General features: G+C 48.0%; 1 protein-coding gene and 1 long non-coding RNA gene across 4 annotated transcripts in view; one reads left to right on the forward strand and one right to left on the reverse strand.

Annotated features, from left to right (window-relative positions):
• Positions 1 to 9,942, forward strand: part of DNMT1 (DNA methyltransferase 1) — a 51,706-nt gene extending 41,764 nt beyond the window's left edge. For 2 of the 3 annotated variants that reach the window (XM_028712550.2, XM_028712549.2), the window contains exons 27-34: positions 811 to 952; positions 1,431 to 1,597; positions 3,974 to 4,151; positions 4,649 to 4,844; positions 6,482 to 6,645; positions 7,608 to 7,724; positions 8,623 to 8,713; positions 9,440 to 9,942. In XM_028712550.2, coding sequence (XP_028568383.2) covers positions 811 to 952; positions 1,431 to 1,597; positions 3,974 to 4,151; positions 4,649 to 4,844; positions 6,482 to 6,645; positions 7,608 to 7,724; positions 8,623 to 8,713; positions 9,440 to 9,477 — 1,093 coding nt within the window. In that variant the 3' untranslated portion in view covers positions 9,478 to 9,942. Of the gene's footprint in view, positions 1 to 810; positions 953 to 1,430; positions 1,598 to 3,973; positions 4,152 to 4,648; positions 4,845 to 6,481; positions 6,646 to 7,607; positions 7,725 to 8,622; positions 8,714 to 9,439 lie in introns of those variants that run through there. The other variant, XM_028712551.2, reaches the window with a different exon arrangement.
• A 5,612-nt stretch (positions 9,943 to 15,554) lies between these two features.
• Positions 15,555 to 21,358, reverse strand: LOC144325954 (uncharacterized). The gene is made up of 2 exons (XR_013391125.1): positions 17,344 to 21,358; positions 15,555 to 16,902 (listed from the first exon to the last, which is right to left on the reverse strand). It is a non-coding gene; the product is annotated as an uncharacterized LOC144325954 (long non-coding RNA).
• Between the last annotated feature and the right edge of the window lie 551 nt (positions 21,359 to 21,909).

Raw genomic sequence — 21,909 nt, forward strand, 5'->3', positions numbered from 1 at the left:
AGGGGAGGGCCACAGGTTCCTTGCTCCTGCTACCAGCATTTCCAGTGACTGGATGGCTTCAGTGCCCTACATATCTCCTTCCCCCTTCACATAACTAGAAAAACCTGAATTATTGTTTCCATTAAAATGAAGAGAAATTATGCAGTTTGTTCAAATTTGCACAATTACAGCCTGAACTTTGAAATGCACCCACTGTATGTCTTGTGTAAGGGGAAGCTTTCCTCAAGAACAAATGAAAGGTGGCTTGGGAATTTGAGATCACAGGTAGATTTGTGGGAGGCCGAGAGAAGCTGCACAATAATTTCATTTTAGGATCCCTCATCTGTGCTCTGATCAAGGGAGAAGCAGAGTACACACCCGTTAAGCCAATGTGACATAGTGGTGAGACTCTGCTTTGAACTGGGAAGGTCCCAGTTTGAATTTCATTTCTGCTATGGATTTGCTAAGGCAAGCCACTCTCTCATCCAATGGCCCTCCAATACAGGAATCTTGTCAAACCGCCTTAGGTAAGGTATGTGTCTAAGGTATGCTTGAAGCGCTTTGAATGCCCCAGAGCACCATAAAATGCTTTTATTCTTACTCCTTACTGCAGTGTGTTCACTTTATGAATAAGTATGCATGGAATGGGTGAATGTTCTGTCCCTCAGTGGCCGGGACCCTTGCAAGACCTGAGGCTGTACTGGGAGAGTGGGTGAGGTGGTTGGGCTGGGACTTGCCCCCCTATCCTAGTGTTGCTGAGGAAACCTGTCTGCTGTTGGAGAGGGGAAAAGAGCCCACAACTGAACCCCTATGACCCTTCTTGTTCTCCAGCTACTGTGACTACTACAGGCCGAGGTTCTTCCTGCTTGAGAATGTGAGGAACTTTGTCTCCTTCAAGCGCTCAATGGTGTTAAAGCTCACCCTGCGCTGCCTTGTCCGGATGGGATACCAGTGCACTTTTGGGGTTCTGCAGGTATGTTAGTTGGGCAGCCTCTCTGTCAGAGCAGGGGACGTGTCACAGTGAGTGTGTCCTCTGCAGGTTCTCAGAAGGAGAAAGATTCCTCTTAGATCAGGAGTCGAACCAGAATGCCACGAAAAGTGAGAGCTGTTAGGTGGTTTTGCTGAGCTCCCTCCCCCCAACCCCCAGTATGCCAATTCTTGGGTTGCATCAATAGTTTTGAAGAGAGTTTAGAGCACAGGTGGGAAACCTGTGTGGCCCTCTAGAATCTGGAGGGTTACCACCAGATACGGAACTCCAAGCTAGGGTAGATGCTTTTTTAGATTGGAATTGTTTTCAGGTGGTGAACTGGTGCTAGCTGTAGATTGTGGCAAACTTGATTGAATAATGCAAGGCAAGGCAATAAATTCAAAACGACAAGTTTTTAGGCAAGTTTGCAGCTTTTGTTCTTCCTCAGCATTAACGTGTGTGTTTTAATCTTCCTCCCTTCCAGGCTGGTCAGTATGGTGTGGCCCAAACACGCAGGAGAGCGATTGTGCTGGCTGCAGCCCCAGGAGAGAAGCTTCCCATGTTCCCTGAACCTCTGCATGTCTTTGCTCCCCGTGCTTGCCAGCTCAGTGTGGTGGTGGACGATAAGAAGTTTGTTAGCAATATCACAAGGTAATGGCCGTCTTTCAAACTTAACTGTTGGCAGTTTCATGGTGTGTGCATGTATGTTTGGGGTGCCTTTAAAGACAAAAAACAGAACCTGGCTAGAGTTCAGCTTTCAAGGATCCCCTGACAAAGGCTCTTCTCTGCCATCCATTGTTGGACTTAAGGCTATGCTCCTAAACTTTCTTCGGCATCAGCATGTCTAGAAGAACACTGAACACTGATTATTTTTAGTACCTTATCCAAACTGCACAGTTTCATTGCAAGATCACCACTTTTGGCAGATAAGCCTCTTTTTTTACATATGTCAGGTTTCTCATTCACATTTTGGATGCATGTTTGAGCTGATTCTCACATGACAAGGGACAGATTTATCTGAGCCCCCTCCACTTGTGCTTTGAGCCCTGTTCACTGAGTGCAGAATGCCTTCCACCAGGGTCCAACATACGTAAAGAGGGCAGGAAAAGTGCTCCATGATATTCTTGTAAAGAAGCTGGTAAAATGCGGTCTTGACTATGCTACCACTCAGTGGATTGGTAACTGGCTGACTGAGCGAACCCAAAGGGTGCTCATCAATGGTTCCTCTTCATCCTGGAGAAGAGTGACTAGTGGGGTGCCACAGGGTTCTGTCTTGGGCCCGGTCTTATTCAACAAGAATTACAAGCCTGGTAGATGAAGGGAACGCAGTGGATGTAGCCTACCTTGATTTAAGCAAGGCATTCGACAAGGTGCCCCATGATATTCTTGTAAAGAAGCTGGTAAAATGCGGTCTTGACTATGCTACCACTCAGTGGATTTGTAACTGGCTGACTGAGCGAACCCAAAGGGTGCTCATCAATGGTTCCTCTTCATCCTGGAGAAGAGTGACTAGTGGGGTGCCACAGGGTTCTGTCTTGGGCCCGGTCTTATTCAACAAGAATTACAAGCCTGGTAGATGAAGGGAACGCAGTGGATGTAGCCTACCTTGATTTAAGCAAGGCATTCGACAAGGTGCCCCATGATATTCTTGTAAAGAAGCTGGTAAAATGCGGTCTTGACTATGCTACCACTCAGTGGATTTGTAACTGGCTGACTGACCAAACCCAAAGGGTGCTCATCAATGGTTCCTCTTCATCCTGGAGAAGAGTGACTAGTGGGGTGCCACAGGGTTCTGTCTTGGGCCCGGTCTTATTCAACATCTTTATCAACGACTTGGATGATGGACTCAAGGGCATCCTGATCAAATTTGCAGATGACACCAAACTGGGGTGGGGTGGCTAACACCCCAGAGGACAGGATCACACTTCAAAACGACCTTGACAGATTAGAGAACTGGGCCAAAACAAACAAGATGAACTTTAACAGGGAGAAATGTAAAGTATTGCACTTGGGCAAAAAAAATGAGAGGCACAAATACAAGATGGGTGACACTTGGCTTGAGAGCAGTACATGTGAAAAGGATCTAGGAATCTTGGTTGACCACAAACTTGACATGAGCCAACAGTGTGATGCGGCAGCTAAAAAAGCCAATGCAATTCTGGGCTGCATCAATAGGAGTATAGCATCTAGATCAAGGGAAGTAATAGTGCCACTGTATTCTGCTCTGGTCAGACCTCACCTGGAGTACTGTGTCCAGTTCTGGGCACCACAGTTCAAGAAGGACACTGACAAACTGGAACGTGTCCAGAGGAGGGCAACCAAAATGGTCAAAGGCCTGGAAACGATGCCTTATGAGGAACGGCTAAGGGAGCTGGACATGTTTAGCCTGGAGAAGAGGAGGTTAAGGGGTGATATGATAGCCATGTTCAAATATATAAAAGGATGTCATATAGAGGAGGGAGAAAGGTTGTTTTCTGCTGCTCCAGAGTAGTGGACACGGAGCAATGGATCCAAACTACAAGAAAGAAGATTCCGCCTAAACATTAGGAAGAACTTCCTGACAGTAAGAGCTGTTTGACAGTGGAATTTGCTGCCAAGGAGTGTGGTGGAGTCTCCTTCTTTGGAGGTCTTTAAGCAGAGGCTTGACAACCATATGTCAGGAGTGCTCTGATGGTGTTTCCTGCTTGGCAGGGGGTTGGACTCGATGGCCCTTGTGGTCTCTTCCAACTCTATGATTCTATGAAAAGCTCCCAAGAGCCCTGCAGCAAAAAGTTTTCGCCCCCTTCCCTTATTCTGGCCAGCAGCCATAATCTTGAAGCTGTTTTCTGAAACTTATTTTTTAACGTTGGGAATAACTACTCTTCTCAAGTAAGGCTTTTTATTTGTCAGTGGAAGCAAGTTTTAGCCAAAGCCTGCTAATGAACCATGCTTCCTGGTATGAGTGGGGCCATCCCCCCCCCCCCCCCGAGTAGGGGAAGGCTCAGGCAGGAGTTGATTTGTAAAGCACCTTCTTCTGCTGTCCTCTAGGACCTATTCCGGCCCATTCCGAACCATCACAGTCCGGGACACCATGTCTGACCTTCCTGAAATCAGGAATGGGGCATCAGCACTTGAAATCTCCTACAATGGGGAGCCACAATCTTGGTTCCAGAGGCAAATTCGAGGCTCTCAGTATCAGCCCATCCTCAGGGATCATATATGTAAGGTGAAGCACTTTTTCTTACTATCGTTATCTGGTGATGGGGTGGAATTCACTGTATTGAGGTCCAGAGCTTCCTAGGAAGAAGGCTCTCTTGATAGCTGCATTCTGATTTCTGAAGCAAAGTCCTTAGGCTTCCACATAATTTGAACATGGGAAACTGCCTCATGCAGAGTTGGACCTTTGATCCATCCAGCATTGTTTCCACCGATTGGCAGGCTTCTCTTCCAGCGCTGCCTGGAGATGCCATTGGGGATTGGACCTGGGACCTCTGCCACTGAGCTGCAGCCCTTCCCCTTGTGCTACTGGAGAAAAAGACCCAAGCAGCTGTGCTGTGCGGCCCCCTCCTCACCATTGTGCCCTTTGTGCCACTGAGGAGTCTCCTACCAGGGAAAGAGTAGTCGCTTTTATACGGAGGTGTAAGCGGTGGCCCTAATGGATTCTGACTGGGAAGCTGATGCTGCTGCAGCGCAGGGGATGAACTCTTGACTTTGTCTTCCTAGGATATGAGTGCACTGGTGGCTGCTCGGATGAGACACATTCCTCTGGCCCCAGGCTCAGACTGGCGTGATCTGCCCAACATTGAAGTGCGTCTCTCCGATGGCACCACCACCCGCAAGCTGCGCTACACACACCATGAGAAGAAAAATGGGCGCAGCACCACAGGAGCCCTCCGGGGGGTCTGCTCTTGCGCTGAAGGTACGGGATGCCAAAGTGAACTCTTGCCACCAGAGGATGGTCCTTTTAGTCTTCAGTCCTTTAGATGGTCTTCTCATCCCTAATGGATTCAGTGCTTCAGGGTCTTTGTTGGCTCTGTTACCTGAAATGTTAATAACCAGGGCTGAGAACTAATTGAAAACGGTTAACTTATAAATGATTAAAACCTTAGAATAGCTGTATAGTACAGTTGCATCTTACGCACCATTTGGTTGAAAGCCAGCCAATTGAAATTGCACAAGGCAGAGAGCTTCAAAGCTCTTTGTGTACTGGCTTTTCCTGGTGGAGAAAGAGCTTTGAAGCTCTCCGCCTTGCTTATCAGGCAAGTCCCGCTTAGCACATGGGCTCTAGGATTCTCTACTGGGAACCCAGACGGCCCCGCAAGTTCTTGTAAGACCATGTCAGAATGTGTGCTGAGCTTCAAAGCTCTCCACCTTGCTTGCGTGGTAAGGAACGTGGTCAAAGAACAGGCTCTGAAAGGTAAGAGTACTTGTGTGGGGGCAGATTGAGTATACACGACCATACTGTAATTGAAACTGGAATATAGGTGTATTTATGAGATTGTGAAGGAAGTGTGAGTTGTTACAAGTTAATAACCAAACTCTGCCACTCTATTTTGGTACAGGCCACTGATAGATAGATAGATTTTATGTCTAAATTGGATCTTCACATTGTGCCTAACTGGAATTTAGCGGCAGAAACAGTGAAATAGTTGTGAGGTGCAGGGGGGGGGGCGTAACAACCCCTTGCTCTCCCCTCCCCAAAGCGGCAAATCTTTCCTGACCTAGGTTTGTGGGCCTGCATTTCTAAGCTACCAGGGAATATTCTTTGTAGTCCGTGAGTAAGCCCCAGGCCCACAAGGCAAATGGCATTTTACCAGGGCAGCTGTGGGAAACCTCTGAACCATGGACCTAATTGGAACCAATGCTGCACCCAAATTAGTCCACAGTCATTCCATACAAGCAGCCCCCGCCTGCTCTACAAATGGATCTGTGTGATGTCAGGTGTGGAGCAGGTGCGGTTGGCAGGTGGGGTCTGTTCTCTGTCCATGTCGATCCAGCTTATTGACCCTGACAGGGACCCCCATTGGAACTGAGTTTTTCATTGGGGTCTCCCTAGTGCAGCCAAGAGGGGTCGCTTTCTCCGTTTAGAGAAAGTGGTTAGGATCCTAACCACTTCTGCAAATGGACTGGTTTTCTCCTGCAAAAGGTTTGCATTCAAACCACTTCCTTTGAAGCTTAAAAGAGGCTTGCTGGAGCCAACAGATGGCTGGGCAGTGAGCACACAAATCCCTTTGAAGGTGCAATCCCAGCAGTGCTTTCAAGTGAGGTCACTGTAAGTGCTTATCAGTTGATTGGCAATTGCAGTGAATTCCTTTGACAGTAGACCTCAGGATTTTGTGACAATTTTAAATACCCTTTTAAAGGAATGGTAATGAAATGGTATTTCGAATTAGAAAATAGAGACGGTGGCTTTTCTAGGATGTTACAGTCCATGGCCCCTTGCAGTTTTATTCTGAGGCTTGTGGTGTAATTCAGATTCTTGTGTTAAAGGGTTGTTGTCCCCCTTTGTCCACACATTCAGTGGGAGGTTTGTCTGAACTCTGTCATCCTTCCTAGGCAAGCCATGTGACCCTGCGGACCGGCAGTTCAACACCCTGATCCCCTGGTGTCTGCCCCACACGGGGAACCGGCACAACCACTGGGCTGGCTTGTATGGAAGATTAGAGTGGGATGGGTTCTTCAGTACAACAGTCACCAACCCTGAGCCCATGGGCAAACAGGTAAGAGAGAACTGCTTGATAATGCATTCAGTGGCATATTTTGTGAGTTTAGCTGTATTGCCTGGTGTGTTTTCTCTGTGGTGGCACCTCTGGCCTCGCAGAACTCACTGCTCAGGAAGTCCAGCTGCCCAACGTCAGGGACCCTGAGGAAGCATGGAAAACCTTTTCCATTTAGAAGGCTTCTTTTCTCCAGTTAGGCCTTTCTTCAGTTACTCTGAATTCTAAAAGTTTCCCTGAAGATTTTATGCAGTATGGGCTGCTTTGGATTTCTTCTCTTTTTATATTTTCATGTAAAGAAAGCTGTTAAATAAGCCATGTGGAGGACCAGGAGGGGCCCCAGGGGCCCGGTCAGAGGGACAGTTCCCCCCACTCCGTCCCCTGCACGGTTTCCAAATTGGCTCTGTTTCATTGGCTCATGTTTTTATCATGTGAACTGCTTTGGGATCTTTTGATGAAGGGCAGTGAGTAAATATAATAAATAAATGAAACAGGGCCAGTTGGGAAACATGCACAAATAAACAGTCAAAACAGAAACAACAAAACAATACCCCCCTCTTCCACAAACACATTTAAAAGAGCATTGGATGTCAGTCAGCCCAAGGCCTGAGGAATGTTTCTGCCTGGCGCCTAAAGTTATATAATGAAGGCACCAGATGAACCTCCCTGGGGAGAACAGTCCACAAACAAGGGGCCACTGCAAAAAAGGTCCATTCTCGTGTTGCCACCCTCTGGAGCTCATGTGGAGGAATGCAGAGTCTGGGTCAGTTTCTATGGGGAGAGGCAGTCCTTGGTATATTGGCTCAGGTGTGGGGTGGGAGAACCCCAGAAGTGCAGAGGGAGGGGGGTTGTTCAATCTGGCGAGCTGATAGCGCAGCGCTGAATTCTTCCCCTTATGCCCCGAGAAAGGACATGGCCCAGATATCAGCTGGAAATGGCTCATGGTCTTCCACCCTGTTTTGCAGGGGCGTGTGCTTCATCCCGAGCAGCACCGGGTGGTGAGTGTGCGTGAGTGCGCACGGTCCCAGGGGTTTCCAGATACCTACCGTCTGTTTGGAAATGTGCTTGACAAGCACAGGCAGGTAGGTTGCCGCAGATGTTTTGGGTGGGGAGGGAGACCTTTAGATGTCAACGTTTATGGGACAGCTTCTTATGCTTTTAGAGCATGGGTGGGACACCTGTGGCCCTCTAAATGTTCCCATCATCCCTGACCATTGGCCATGCTGTCTGGGTGCTACTGCAAGTTGGAGTCAAACAACACCTGGAGAGCCACAAGTTCCTCATCCCTGCTTTTAAAAGAAGTGGAGATGCCCAGAAAGATGCCAGAGCATCCCTGTTGCTTTGTTACTTTTTGTTTGTTTGTTATTTAGCTGTCTGAAAGTTAGTGCTAGAGCACAGACCTATCATTATTTCAAAATTAAGATAAAGGGGCTGACAAGCATATAGCTGTCTTGCCTTGCACATTTCTTTAGAAGATTAGAGGTTATCAAAGCCATGTAAGCTGGAACAAGTTTAAAAACCTTCCGATGAAACCTTTAAAGCTTCCTGATGCTTCAAATTTCTGAATTTGTGTAAACTGAGAAGAACTCAAGATGCTAGAAGCAGCTGCCCAGCAGGATGCAACTAAGATTTCTCCCATCAGGGAAGAGTGAGCGTGTTTGCATGCGTATATACAAATATGCATACACAAGGAAAGAGATTAAATACCCTTGCTGAAATACTTATTGTAAAAGATAGCATTAGATGGTGGCTTAAGATGCGTTTTATACTCTGAAACTTTTGATTGCCAAATCAACAGATGGCTTGCTCGCAGTGAGCAAAAAGAGGAAGGGAGAAAGTTTTGGTACCTTTGGGTTCCATTTGCACACACCCCACCACCGCCTGCTTTGGTGGCCCTACCAATACTTAGCAGTAAGTGAGGTGGTTTGCAGACATGTGATGACTGTTTATTCTGCCCCTGCCCTGGCGGTGTTTTTGCAGGTGGGTAACGCAGTGCCTCCACCTCTGGCAAAAGCCATCGGACTAGAGATCAAATTGTGTGTGTTGGCCAAAATGAAAGAGGATGCTACAGGTAAGCTATGGAATTTCGGTGATGTATTTTAAAGAGGACTTCTGAGCAACCTGTTCCCACAGCTCTGGCAGACTCCATGTCCCATCTGTGGCATGAAGCAGGGACATGCCTCCACACCTGTTTGGGCTACGATTGCAGCCTCTTTCGCAGCACAATACTTCTGCATTATCTTCCCTGACTTAGGTCAGTTGCTACCATTGTATCACTTGCCTGTCCTGGGAGTAACTATTGAGGCAGCTAAGGGGAATGGAGGGAGGCATTTCCCCCCACTCCAGAAAGAACTAATGGGGTTACTTTTACAGTTGTACCTCAGGTTAAGTATTTAATTCGTTCCGGAGGTCCGTTCTTAACCTGAAACTCTTCTTAACCTGAAGCACCACTTTAGCTAATGGGGCCTCCTGCTGCCACCGGAGCCCGATTTCTGTTCTTATCCTGAAGCAAAGTATTTAACCTGAAGCACTATTTCTGGGTTAGTGGAGTGTGTAACCTGAAGCGAATGTAACCTGAGGTACCACTGTATTTGCACAGGGCCCATGTGCTTCTTGGACACCCTCACATGCACACCTAGAGACTGGAGGACATTTAGCTCTCTAGATGTTGTTGGACTACAACACCCATCATCCCTGACCACTGGCAATAAATGCTGCCTGATGGGAAGCCACAAGTTTCCCATCCCTGGAATAACATATCTAATTTATCTCTCTGGTATATTTTGTTCTTCTGCAGGTAACATCAAGCAGGAAAAGATGGACATTTCAGATTAATTTGTCAGTAGCCCCTCACCTGCTGCTCTTCTGTTCCAGCACCTGAACACCCAAACATGCACTGATTGTTTTTAATTTTCTTTGTTTCATTTTCTGGTTTATTTGCTTTCTTCTGGACATGCTGAAAATTGTTGGAAGTTTTTGTTTGTTTGGGGAATTATTTTGTGTTCTGTCTTTCTCTTTTCAAGCCTGTATTTGTGAGCAGTGTTTGTCTACTTGGCTGACATTCTGAAGCCATTTTGATGTTCCAAATAACCATTCTTAAGTGATCAACTGTGCAGTGCCTGCCACTTCATGCGTGTGTGTGTGTGTGTGTGTGTGTGTGTTGGGGGGAAGGGTTGCGGGTGTTTTTATTATGCATTGTATTGAAAATTAATCAACCACTTTGTACAAGTGGAAATTAATACTTTATGTAGTTTTTATATGTTGTAATATTTCTTCAAATAAAATCTCTGCTATAAATTATTCAAAGAGGGTATTTCTGACTTTCTTCAGATGAATTTGCCCATTGTGTCTGGTGTGCTAGTGTTGCCTCTGAAATCTAAGCACAAGAATGCTGGCTCATTTCTACACACCAAGAAAATCATGGCTAGTAGGTAAGCAGGCCTGAATGTCTGCCTGCCTGGACTCTGTGCTGGAACATGAAAATTGTCAGGGCTTTATTTAGTTCAGCTGGGGTCATGTGCCAGGGATTCTCTTGCGGAAGAGAATGTGATCAGCAAGAGGGCTACTTCCGACCCCCAACCTTTTATATATACAGGCCGCAGAGTATGTTTTTAGTGTAATTATTTTTTAAAAAAAATCTTCCTGCAAGTAGATGGCTAGCAGTGAGGCAAGAGTGGAGAAAGGGGGGCATCCTCTTCACCTGCTCCTCCTTTCCCTCCCTCTGAGAGCTGTGCCTGTGCTGCCCCTCCTGAACCCACTCAGGCTCCTCTGGGAGGCGGAAGCAGAGGGGGGCCAGTGCACGCTGAAGCACTTACACCCACTATTTTCCTGAGTAATGTGCTGTGTTTTTGAAGTATCCCAAGGCTCTGTTGATGCTGTGAACAGATTAACAGTGACACTTTCCTCCCTCTCTCTCTTCACCCTTCCCACCTTTCCACATCTCCCTGCTTAAGTCTTTCCTGCCTCTCTTTAAGTCCTTTCTCACCCTGGAAAGAAACCTTTGGGGAGCAATTTTCCCCTTTCGGCTCCTTTCTCATAGAATTACAGTATTGTAGAGTGGGAAGGGACCCCGATGAGGGGTCTGCATAAAAGGCGGATCTACACGGATCCTCATGGATCCTCCAGTTTTTTAAAAATAATTCCAACAAATGCAGTGTCAAATCACACCTAGAAGGCACGCCTACAAACTGGACTATAAAAAACGTGGATCCAACAATTTGCCGCGCTGCAGCACCATAAAAACATGGATCCGAGGCACGGATCCTCATGAATTCATATGATTTTTATATTGAAACAAAATAAAAACACCATGCTACTGTAGACCACATCTTAGTCAGTAGGAGGAACCAAAAAAATCACGCATCCACTGTTTCGTGGTGCCGCAATGGCGCAAAAACATGGTTAAAAAACACGGATCCTCATGAATCCTCATGATTTTTGCACTAGATCAGCCCAAACTCACTTTCAAATTACACATCATGTCCAGGGGCACAACATCCACCACAGAAATCACGGATCCATGGCTTCCTGGCCATACCATGGCCCAAAAACGTGGTTTTCAAGAACGGATCCTCATGGATCCTCACACTTTTTGCATTGGGCCAACCCAAACTCACCGTCAAATCACACATCATAGCCAGGGGCACAGCCTACACCACAAAAAACTCAGATCCACGCCTGCCTGGCCACGCCCTAGCCCAAAAACGTGGTTCCGAAGCACGGATCCTCATGAATCCTCATGATTTTTGCACAAGATCAACCCAAAGTCACCATCAGATCAAACATCATGGCCATGGGCACAGCATCCACCACAAAAATCACGGATCCACGGCTTCCTGGCGAAACCGTGGCTCAAAAACGTGGTTTTCAAGAACGGATCTTCATGGATCCACACGCTTTCTGCATTGGGCCAACCCAAACTCACCGTCAAATCACATATCATAATAAGGGGCACAGCCTACACCACAAAAAACTCGGATCCACGCCTGCCTGGCCACGCCCTGGCCCAAAAACGTGGTTCCGAAGCACGGATCCTCATGAATCCTCATGATTTTTGCACTAGATCAGCCCAAAGTCACCATCAGATCAAACATCATGGCCAGCAGCACAGCATGCAACACAAAAATCACGTATCCACGGCTTCCTGGCGAAACCGTGGCCCAAAAACTTGGTTCCGAACCACAGATCCTCATGGATCCTCATGCTTTTTGCATCGGGCCACCCCAAACTCACCGACAAATCACACATCATGTCCAGAGGCACAGCCTGCACCACAAAAATCATGGATCCACGGCTTCCTGACCATACCGTGGCCCAAAAACGTGGTTTTGAAGCACGGATCCTCATGGATCCTCACGCTTTCTGCATTGGGCCAACCCAAACTCACTGTCAAATCACACATCATGCCCAGGGGTACAGATTACACCACAAAAATCTCGGATCCACGGCTTCCTGGCCACTCCAAGGCCCAAAAACGTGGTTCCGAAGCACGGATCCTCATGGATCCTCACGCTTTCTGCATCGGGCCACCCCAAACTCACCATCAAATCACAAATCATTCCCAGGGGCAGAGCCTGCACCACAGAAAACTCGGATCCACGGCTTCCTGGCCACTCCAAGGCCCAAAAACGTGGTTCCGAAGCACGGATCCTCATGGATCCTCACGCTTTTTGCATTGGGCCAACCCAAACGCACCATCAAATCACACATCATGTCCAGGGGCACAGCCTGCACCACAAAAAACTCGGATCCACGGCTTCCTGACCATACCGTGGCCCAAAAATGTGGTTTTGAAGCACGGATCCTCATGGATCCTCACGCTTTCTGCATTGGGCCAACCCAAACTCACTGTCAAATCACACATCATGTCCAGGGGCACAGCTTACACCACAAAAATCTCGGATCCACGGCTTCCTGGCCACTCCAAGGCCCAAAAACGTGGTTCCGAAGCACGGATCCTCATGGATCCTCACGCTTTCTGCATCGGGCCACCCCAAACTCACCATCAAATCACACATCATTCCCAGGGGCAGAGCCTGCACCACAGAAAACTCGGATCCACGGCTTCCTGGCCACTTCATGGCCCAAAAACGTGGTTCCAAAGCACGGATCCTCATGGATCCTCACGCTTTTTGCATCGGGCCACCCCAAACTCACCGTCAAATCACACATCATGTCCAGAGGCACAGCCTGCACCACAAAAATCATGGATCCACGGCTTCCTGACCATACCGTGGCCCAAAAACGTGGTTTTGAAGCACGGATCCTCATGGATCCTCACGCTTTCTGCATTGGGCCAACCCAAACTCACTGTCAAATCACACATCATGTCCAGGGGCACAGCTTACACCACAAAAATCTCGGATCCACGGCTTCCTGGCCACTCCAAGGCCCAAAAACGTGGTTTTGAAGCACGGATCCTCATGGATCCTCACGCTTTCTGCATCGGGCCACCCCAAACTCACCATCAAATCACACATCATTCCCAGGGGCAGAGCCTGCACCACAGAAAACTCGGATCCACGGCTTCCTGGCCACTTCATGCCCCAAAAACGTGGTTTTGAAGCACGGATCCTCATGGATCCTCACGCTTTTTGCATCGGGCCACCCCAAACTCACCGTCAAATCACACATCATGTCCAGAGGCACAGCCTGCACCACAAAAATCACGGATCCACGGCTTCCTGACCATACCGTGGCCCAAAAACGTGGTTTTGAAGCACGGATCCTCATGGATCCTCACGCTTTCTGCATTGGGCCAACCCAAACTCACCGTCAAATCACACATCATGCCCAGGGGCACAGCTTACACCACAAAAAACTCGGACCCACGGCTTCCTGGCCAATCCATGGCCCAAAAACGTGGTTTTGAAGCACGGATCCTCATGGATCCTCACACTTTTTGCATTGGGCCAACCCAAACTCACTGTCAAATCACACATCATGTCCAGGGGCACAGCTTACACCACAAAAAACTCGGATCCACGGCTTCTGGCCACTCCAAGGCCCAAAAACGTGGTTTTAAAGCACGGATCTTCATGGATCCTCACGCTTTTTGCATTGGGCCAACCCAAAATCACTGTCAAATCACATATCATAGCCTGGGGCACAGCCTACACCACAAAAAACTCGGATCCACACCTGCCTGGCCATACCGTGGCCCAAAAACGTGGTTCCGAAGCATGGATCCTCATGGATCCTCCTGATTTTTGCACAAGACCATCCCAAAGTCACTATCAGATCAAACATCATGGCCAGGGGCACAGCATCCACCACAAAAATCACGGATCCACGGCTTCCTGGCCACTCCATGGCCCAAAAACGTGGTTTTGAAGCACGGATCCTCATGGATCCTCACGCTTTTTGCATTGGGCCAACCCAAACTCACCGTCAAATCACACATCATGGCCAGGGGCACAGCCTGCACCACAAAAAACTCGGATCCACGGCTTCCTGGCCATATTGTGGCCCAAAAACGTGGTTCCGAAGCACGGATCCTCATGGATCCTCACGCTTTTTGCATTGGGCCACCCCAAACTCACCATCAAATCACACATCATGTCCAGGGGTACAGTCTGCACCACAAAAGACTAGCATCCACGGTTATCTGGCAACGCCATGGCCCAAAAACGTCGTTTTGAAGGTCGGATCCTCATGGATCCTAACGCTTTTTTCATTGGGCCAACCAAAAATCAACGGCAAATCACACATCATTTCCAGGGGCACAGCCTGCACCAGAAAAATCACGGATCCATGGCTTCCTGGCCACTCCATGGCTCAAAAACATGGTTTTGAAGCACGGATCCTCATGGATCATCACACTTTTTGCATTGGGGAACCCCAAATTCACCCTTCATTCACATATCTTGTACATAACCACAGATCTGACCACAAACATCATGGATCTACTGCTTCATGGCCCTGGCCAGATGCTACCCTGGATATATTGGCCAATTTTTAGGTGGGTGTGCTGGGATGGAGGAAACAGTGTCGGCTGAATCTCTATCCTTTAAAGATGGGCGTCCAATGGCTGGGCCAGAATAATTTCAGTTTGGTTTGCCAGCTCCCAGCTCTTCATGGGGTGCAATAGTCACCTGTAGCTGCCATCAGGAGTCCTGGTGTGATCCTGGATGCTTCTGTCTCTATGGAGGCATTGGTCACAAATGTAGCCAAACTGGAATTTTTGAATCTATGTCAGGTTAGGCAATCGGCACTGTACCTGTCCCTTTCCAACCTAGCCATGGTGATCCATGCAGTAGTCACCTGCATACAGTACTAGAGTACTTTAACTTGCTATACACCTGAGCCGGGGAGTGCAGGGTTTAAATATGTGTGTGTGTGTGTGTGTGTGTGTGTGTGAGAGAGAGAGAGAGAGAGAGAGAGAGAGAGAGAGAGAGAGAGAGAGATGCAGGGCTACCCTTGAGACTGCTCCAGAAACTCCAAATGGTCTAAAATGCAGATGCATGAGTTCTTTCTTGGACTTTGTGGAGAGCCCACATTCAGTTGGTTGTTAATCAGCTGGATTGGCTCCAGGTGGAGTATCAAATCAGGTTCAATGTTTTGGTGCTAATCTTTAAAGCCCTAAACAGTCTGTGACCTTTCTTATCTGTGGGAATTATCTTCCAATACACCCCCATGAGTGTGATGCTCATCTAACAGCAACCTACTGGTGGTCCCTGGCCCAAAACATATCCAGCTGTCCTCAACCAGAGCCAGAGCCTTTTTGGTGGAACACTTTGTCTAATGAGACCAGGGCTCAGTGCAATCTATCTCAGTTCTCTCACTTGTCATGGTGAGTGGGCTTGCACATTCCTATGACCCTTGTGAGTGAAGCCGTTGGGAATCTCGTACTCCCAGCAGGGTCACCCAAGGTGGTAAGGTCAAAGAAAATTAAATATGCTCAGAGTCCTGTAGTGATTTCATGCTCTTTATTGCAGCTTGTAAAACAGTGACTGAATTTCCCCCAAAACCTCAGGCTTTTATATACATTATTTACACAATGAGTCCCGTCTGAATGGCTGGTTCTGCTTCCCTCCTGGAGCCTGATTGGTCTTTCCTGCAAGCCAATCAATTCTTGCATTCTAGGATCCTACTTGCCTATTGTTCTAGGATCCAAGCTTAGTACATAACAGGGAAGGAGCTAGACAAAGAATGAGCCAAGAAGTCCTCAATGGCAGAACAGGCGGGTGATAACAAGCAGTGTGTTACAACGGCTGTGAAGGCGGATGAAGGCTGCATGAGATAGGATCCACCAGTTCGTCGTGACTACTCATGCCATCAGAACAGAGCCCTACTGCGAAGGCTGTGCGTTGGTCAGTGTGCACTGATCTACACACATAAAACAAATTCACGCACAGGCATCTTCCAAAAACCCAACCCAACCCCCCCAAACCCAACCCCCATGGCGATCACTAAATGGCTACAGGGGCAGGAATGTGAAGCCCCTAGTCATGAACCGACACATGGGCGTTCAGTCGTTCTGACTCAAGGAATAAGGCAGTTGAGCAGCTCAGCAGCTGTATCCATGACTGAGCAGCCCTTTTTAGGATCCACTATTCTCACCCCGAAAAGGAGAAGAGGCTGGAAATGGTGCCCTAAACATAGTATGCCTCCCTTTTTCCCTGACTGGATTACCGCGCCCAGGTGGAATCTCTTTTCCCATAGTTTGAATCTATTATTCTGCATCCTAGTCTCTAGAACAGCAGAAAACAAGCTTGCTCCCTCTTCAACATGACATCCCTTCAAATATTTAAACATGGCTATCATGTCACTCCTTAATCTTCTCTTCTCTAGATTAAACAAATCCAGCTCCCTAAGTCTCTCCTCATAGGGCTTGGATTACAGACCTTTTACATTTTGGTCACCCACCTCTGGACATGTTCCAGCTTGACAATATCCTTCTTCAACTGGACACAGTATTTCAGGTGTGGTCTGACCAACCAGAATAGTGTGGTAGCATTCCTTCACTTGATCTAGACACTATACTCCTATTGATGCAGCCCAGAATTGCATTGGCGTTCTTAGCTGCCACATCACACTGTTGACTCATATTCAGCTTGTGGTCAACTAAGACTCCCAGATCCCTTTCACTGGTACTGTTGTCAAGCCAAGTGTCCCCCACCTGTGCATTTCATTTTTTCTATCCAGGTGTAGTACCTTACATTTCTCCCTATTGAACTCCATATTGTTGGTTTTGGCCCAGCTCTCTAGGCTATTCAGGTCATTTTGAATTCTGACCCTGTCCTCTGGTGTATTAGCAACCTGTCAGGGAACTGACATCAGAGACACGGGAGAAGGAGAGGGTCTCAGACTCTGCAGGTGAAGGTCCTAGCACAAGGGGGAGACTCAGCTCGGTGGAAGGGGAAGGAAATACGCGTTACACCAAGAGTCCAGGAGAGCAATGGGAAGAGGAGGTGGAAGGGCTCCGGGATTCTTCCCTGGAAGTCAGTGAAGAGAGCCCAGGCACTCCGCTACCCACGCCCACCCTGCGCAGGAGACTCCCGCGCAATGAGAGGCGGAGACGATTAGGTGTCAAACAGCTTTTATGCTGGCAGAGGTTTAAGAAACGCCCACAGACAGATTCTGTCAGTGACTGAGGCAGTCAAGCGGAGATGGGCTGTGCAGTCCGAAGGATTTAACCAGGCAACCAAGCACCCAAACGGGGTCGGTTTACGCAAGAGTAACTCCAAACCACTACACAACCCCTCCCAGTTTGCAGTCATTTGCAAATTTGATTAGCACGCCCTCTATTCCATCATCCAAATCATTTATAAAAATATTGAATAGCACCAGGCCCAGGACAGAACCTTGTGGAACCCCAATAGTCATTTTTTTCCAGGATGAAGGTGAGCCACTGATGAGCACTCTTTGGGTTCAGCCCATCAACCAATTACAAATCCACCTAACGGTAGCTTTGTCTAGCCCACATTTTACTAGTTGTTTTGCAATAATATCATGGGGGACCTTTTCAAAGGCCTTACCAAAGTCAAGGTAAGCTGGTACAAGGGAAAGCAGGATTGTAATTACCGTAAAAATTACTGATCACTTTGGATCAGCAGTCTCAACCTAACCCGCTATGTGGGGAGAGCCATGTGTTCCTTTGGAAGGCAAGTGGAATACAGTGTGATACTTATTCATTCATTCATTTATTTACGGCTATTAGCCCATAAAATATGTACAAACATAAAAAAGCACAAAGGCTTAAAAACCGAAATATCTGACAACAGAAGGTGAACACTGCGATGCAAGGGTGGGTCATTGGGCAGAGCCAAATAACAGGATGGGGCCCGGAGAGCTCCAAGGGACGGTTCACAGAAAAAGGAAAACTGAAGACGAGATCCGACATGCACTCAATACAGTGTGATATACTGACAGTTGTTTTAAAAGATGTAACTGTAACTTAAAATCCAGTATCAGAAAAAAACAAAAATAGATGGTCCCTGTGTGGATAGTCATGGTTGCATGATGGAGCCACCCCAGTGACCATGTGGCCTGATATAAGAGGGTTCTAAAATCAGTCCTGAAAGTAGACTGGTTGAGAATGACACACGCATAGCTTTTGCTCTGCCATTAACAAGGTGAGCTGAAGCAAATTGCCTCCCTTTGGGCTTAGCAATATTTCCTACAGCATTCTTGTTGAAGGGCATTGGAGAGTTAGGTGAGGGTCACTTTTCTGTTTTTCCATCAAGCCCCCGGACAAGAATGCCACGGCATCAGCCCCAAACACTCAGTCTCATAACAAAAAATACTCAACGGAGTTAGGGCTGAGGGTAGGGGAAGTACAATCATGATCTTTCCAGTCCTCTAGAAGCTGAACCTTTTGGTCATTGTGGTCATGGAGCCAAATATCTGTTCCCAAGTTTAAAGATCTAAACAAGTAAAGAACAAGCTTGCCCTTTGCATGCAAAAGCCCTGAAATTCAGCCCATTGGGCAACGGATCATGGGGCTGGGAGGAGGGAGGTAAGGACTAGCACCTTCTCTGCCCTCCACCTCCAATTTGAGAAGCTGAATGTTTATAAAGGCACTTAGCCGATTTCTGCCACGGAAATTCTGAACAGAAACACTCTGCAGGATCAGCTCCCAAAAGAAACTGCTCTATGGTCTCTGTGTTGGGAAATGGGAACAGATCTTGCTCATCACCAACCTTTCCTCCTCAAATCAGTATCACTACAAGGCTGAACTGAACAGCTTGCTCCAGAGTTTTAAGAGATACGATTCTGTGGTGTAGTGATTAAGAGGGGTGGACTCTAATCTGGTGAGCTGGGTTCGCTTCCCCGCTCCTCCACATGCAGCTGCTGGGTGACCTTGGGCCAGTCACACTTCTCTCTGAACTCTCTCAGCCCCACCTACCTCACAAGGTGTCTGTTGTGGGGGTGGAAGGGAAAGGAGATTTTTAGCCACTTTGAGACTTCTTCAAGTAGAGAAAAGCAGGATATAAAAACTAACTCCATAAATAAGAATTCTACGGAAAAGGACCATCCCTGCCATGATGATGAAAACTATATGTTTGGATTTTGCTGTATTATACCAACCTGTGGAATATGACACTTTGCAGTTTCAAAATCTATTTGGCCACAGTGGATTGACAGTCTGGACACACGAAAACCTCTGGAAGATCTTTTGAATCAATGCCTATGTGAAAGCAGTGGTACCAGTCCTTGCAGTTTCCTTCACAGTAAACCATAGTTAGGTCACCACTGGGCCTCCTGCACCCTTCCTTCAAGAAACATAGTGGCCAGCAGCCTTCAAACAAGGAAGGTAAAATATCTGAGCAATAGGTTAGTGTATCCTTCCATCCCTCTGGGCAAGGTCGAGACACAGTAATATAACTCTCGTTCAAGATTTGTCTCTTCTTGGGAGGAACAGCATCAATTTCCACTTGAAAATATTTGTCTTGTCTTTCAAAATAGTTTTTCCTACAGTACTGTATTATTTCTTTTGCAATCCAGGGTCTAATGGCAGCTGTCAGGGAACTGACATCAGAGACACGGGAGAGGGAGAGGGTCTCAGATTCTGCAGGTGAAGGTCCTAGCACAAGGGGGAGACTCAGCTTGGTGGAAGGGGAAGGAAATACGCGTGACACCAAGAGTCCAGGAGAGCAATGGGAAGAGGAGGTGGAAGGGCTCCGGGATTCTTCCCTGGAAGTCAGTGAAGAGAGCCCAGGCACTCCGCTACCCACGCCCACCCTGCGCAGGAGACTCCCGCGCAATGAGAGGCGGAGACGATTAGGTGTCAAAAAGCTTTTATGATGAGTTTGGCCTGGCCCAATGCGAAAAGCGTAAGGATCCATGAGGATCCGTGCTTCAAAACTACGTTTTTGGGCCACGGTATGGCCAGGAAGCCGTGGATCTCAGTTTTTTGTGGTCCGGGCTGTGCCGCCGGCGATGATGTGTGATTTGATGGTGAATTTGGGCTGATCTAGTGCAAAAAGCGTGAGGATCCATGAGGATCCGTGCTTCAAAACCACGTTTTTGGGCCACGGTATGACCAGGAAGCCGTGGATCCGTGATTTTTGTGGTGCAGGCTGTGCCCATGGCTATGACGTGTGATCTGACGGTGAGTTTGGGTTGGCCCAATGCGAAAAGCGTGAGGATCCATGAGGATCCGTGCTTCAAAACCATGTCTTTGGGCCATGCCGTTGCCAGATAACCGTGGACCTGAGTTTTCTGTGCTGCAGGCTGTGCCCCTGGACATGATGTTTGATATGACAGTGAATTTGGGGTGGCCTAATGCAAAAAGCGTTAGGATCTGTGCAGATCCGACCTTCAAAACCACGTTTTTGGGCCATGCCGTTGCCAGATAACCGTGGACCTGAGTTTTCTGTGCTGCAGGCTGTGCCCCTGGACATGATGTTTGATATGACAGTGAATTTGGGGTGGCCTAATGCAAAAAGCGTTAGGATCCGTGCAGATCCGACCTTCAAAACCACGTTTTTGGGCCACGGTATGGCCAGGAAGCCGTGGATCCATGATTTTTGTGGTGGATGCTGTGCCCCTGGCCATGATGTTTGATCTGATGGTGACTTTGGGCTGATCTAGTGCAAAAATAATGAGGACCCATGAGGATCCGTGCTTCGAAACCACGTTTTTGGTCCATGGCGTTGCCAGATAACCGTGGATCCGAGTTTTTTGTTGTGTAGGCTGTGCCCCTGGACATGATGTGTGATTTGACGGTGAGTTTAGGGTAGCTCAATGCAAAAAGCGTGAGGATCCATGAGGATCCGTCCTTCAAAACCACATTTTCGGGCCATGGATTTACCAGGAAGTCATGGATCCGTGACTTTTGTGGTGTAGGCTGTGCTCCTGGCTATGATGTGTGATTTGACAGTGAGTTTGGGGTGGTCCAATGCAAAAAGCGTGAAGATCCATGAGGATCCGTGGTCCGGAACCACGTTTTTGGGCCACGGTATGGCCAGGAAGCCGTGGATCCGTGATTTTTGTGGTGGATGCTGTGCCCCTGGCCATGATGTTTGATCTGATAGTGACTTTGGGCTGGTCTTGTGCAAAAATCATGAGGATCCATGAGGATCCATGCTTCGGAACCACGTTTTTGGGCCACGGTATGGCCAGGCAGGTGTGGATCCGAGTTTTTTGGGGTGTAGGCTGTGCCCCAGGCTATGATATGTGATTTGACAGTGATTTTGGGTTGGCCCAATGCAAAAAGCGTGAGGATCCATGAAGATCCGTGCTTTAAAACCACGTTTTTGGGCCATGGAGTGGCCAGGAAGCCGTGGATCCGAGTTTTTTGTGGTGTAAGCTGTGCCCCTGGACATGATGTGTGATTTGACGGTGAGTTTGGGTTGGCCCAATGCAAAAAGCGTGAGGATCCATGAGGATCCATGCTTCGAAACCACGTTTTTGGGCCATGGAGTGGCCAGGAAGCCGTGGATCCGTGATTTTTGTGGTGGATGCTGTGCCCCAGGCCATGATGTGTGATTTGACAGTGAGTTTGGGTTGGCCCAATGCAAAAAGCGTGAGGATCCATGAGGATCCGTGCTTCAAACCCACGTCTTGGGGCCATGGAGTGGCCAGGAAGCCGTGGATCCATGATTTTTGTGGTGCAGGCTGTGCCCCTGGCCATGATGTGTGATTTGACGGTGAGTTTGGGATGGCCCAATGCAGAAAGCGTGAGGATCCATGAGGATCCGTGCTTTGGAACCACGTTTTTGGGCCATGGAGTGGCCAGGAAGCCGTGGATCCGAGTTTTTTGTGGTGTAAGCTGTGCCCCTGGGAATGATGTGTGATTTGACGGTGAGTTTGGGTTGGCCC

This window comes from Podarcis muralis, chromosome 17 (assembly GCF_964188315.1).
Source record: "Podarcis muralis chromosome 17, rPodMur119.hap1.1, whole genome shotgun sequence".
NCBI classification, from domain to species: domain Eukaryota; kingdom Metazoa; phylum Chordata; class Lepidosauria; order Squamata; family Lacertidae; genus Podarcis; species Podarcis muralis.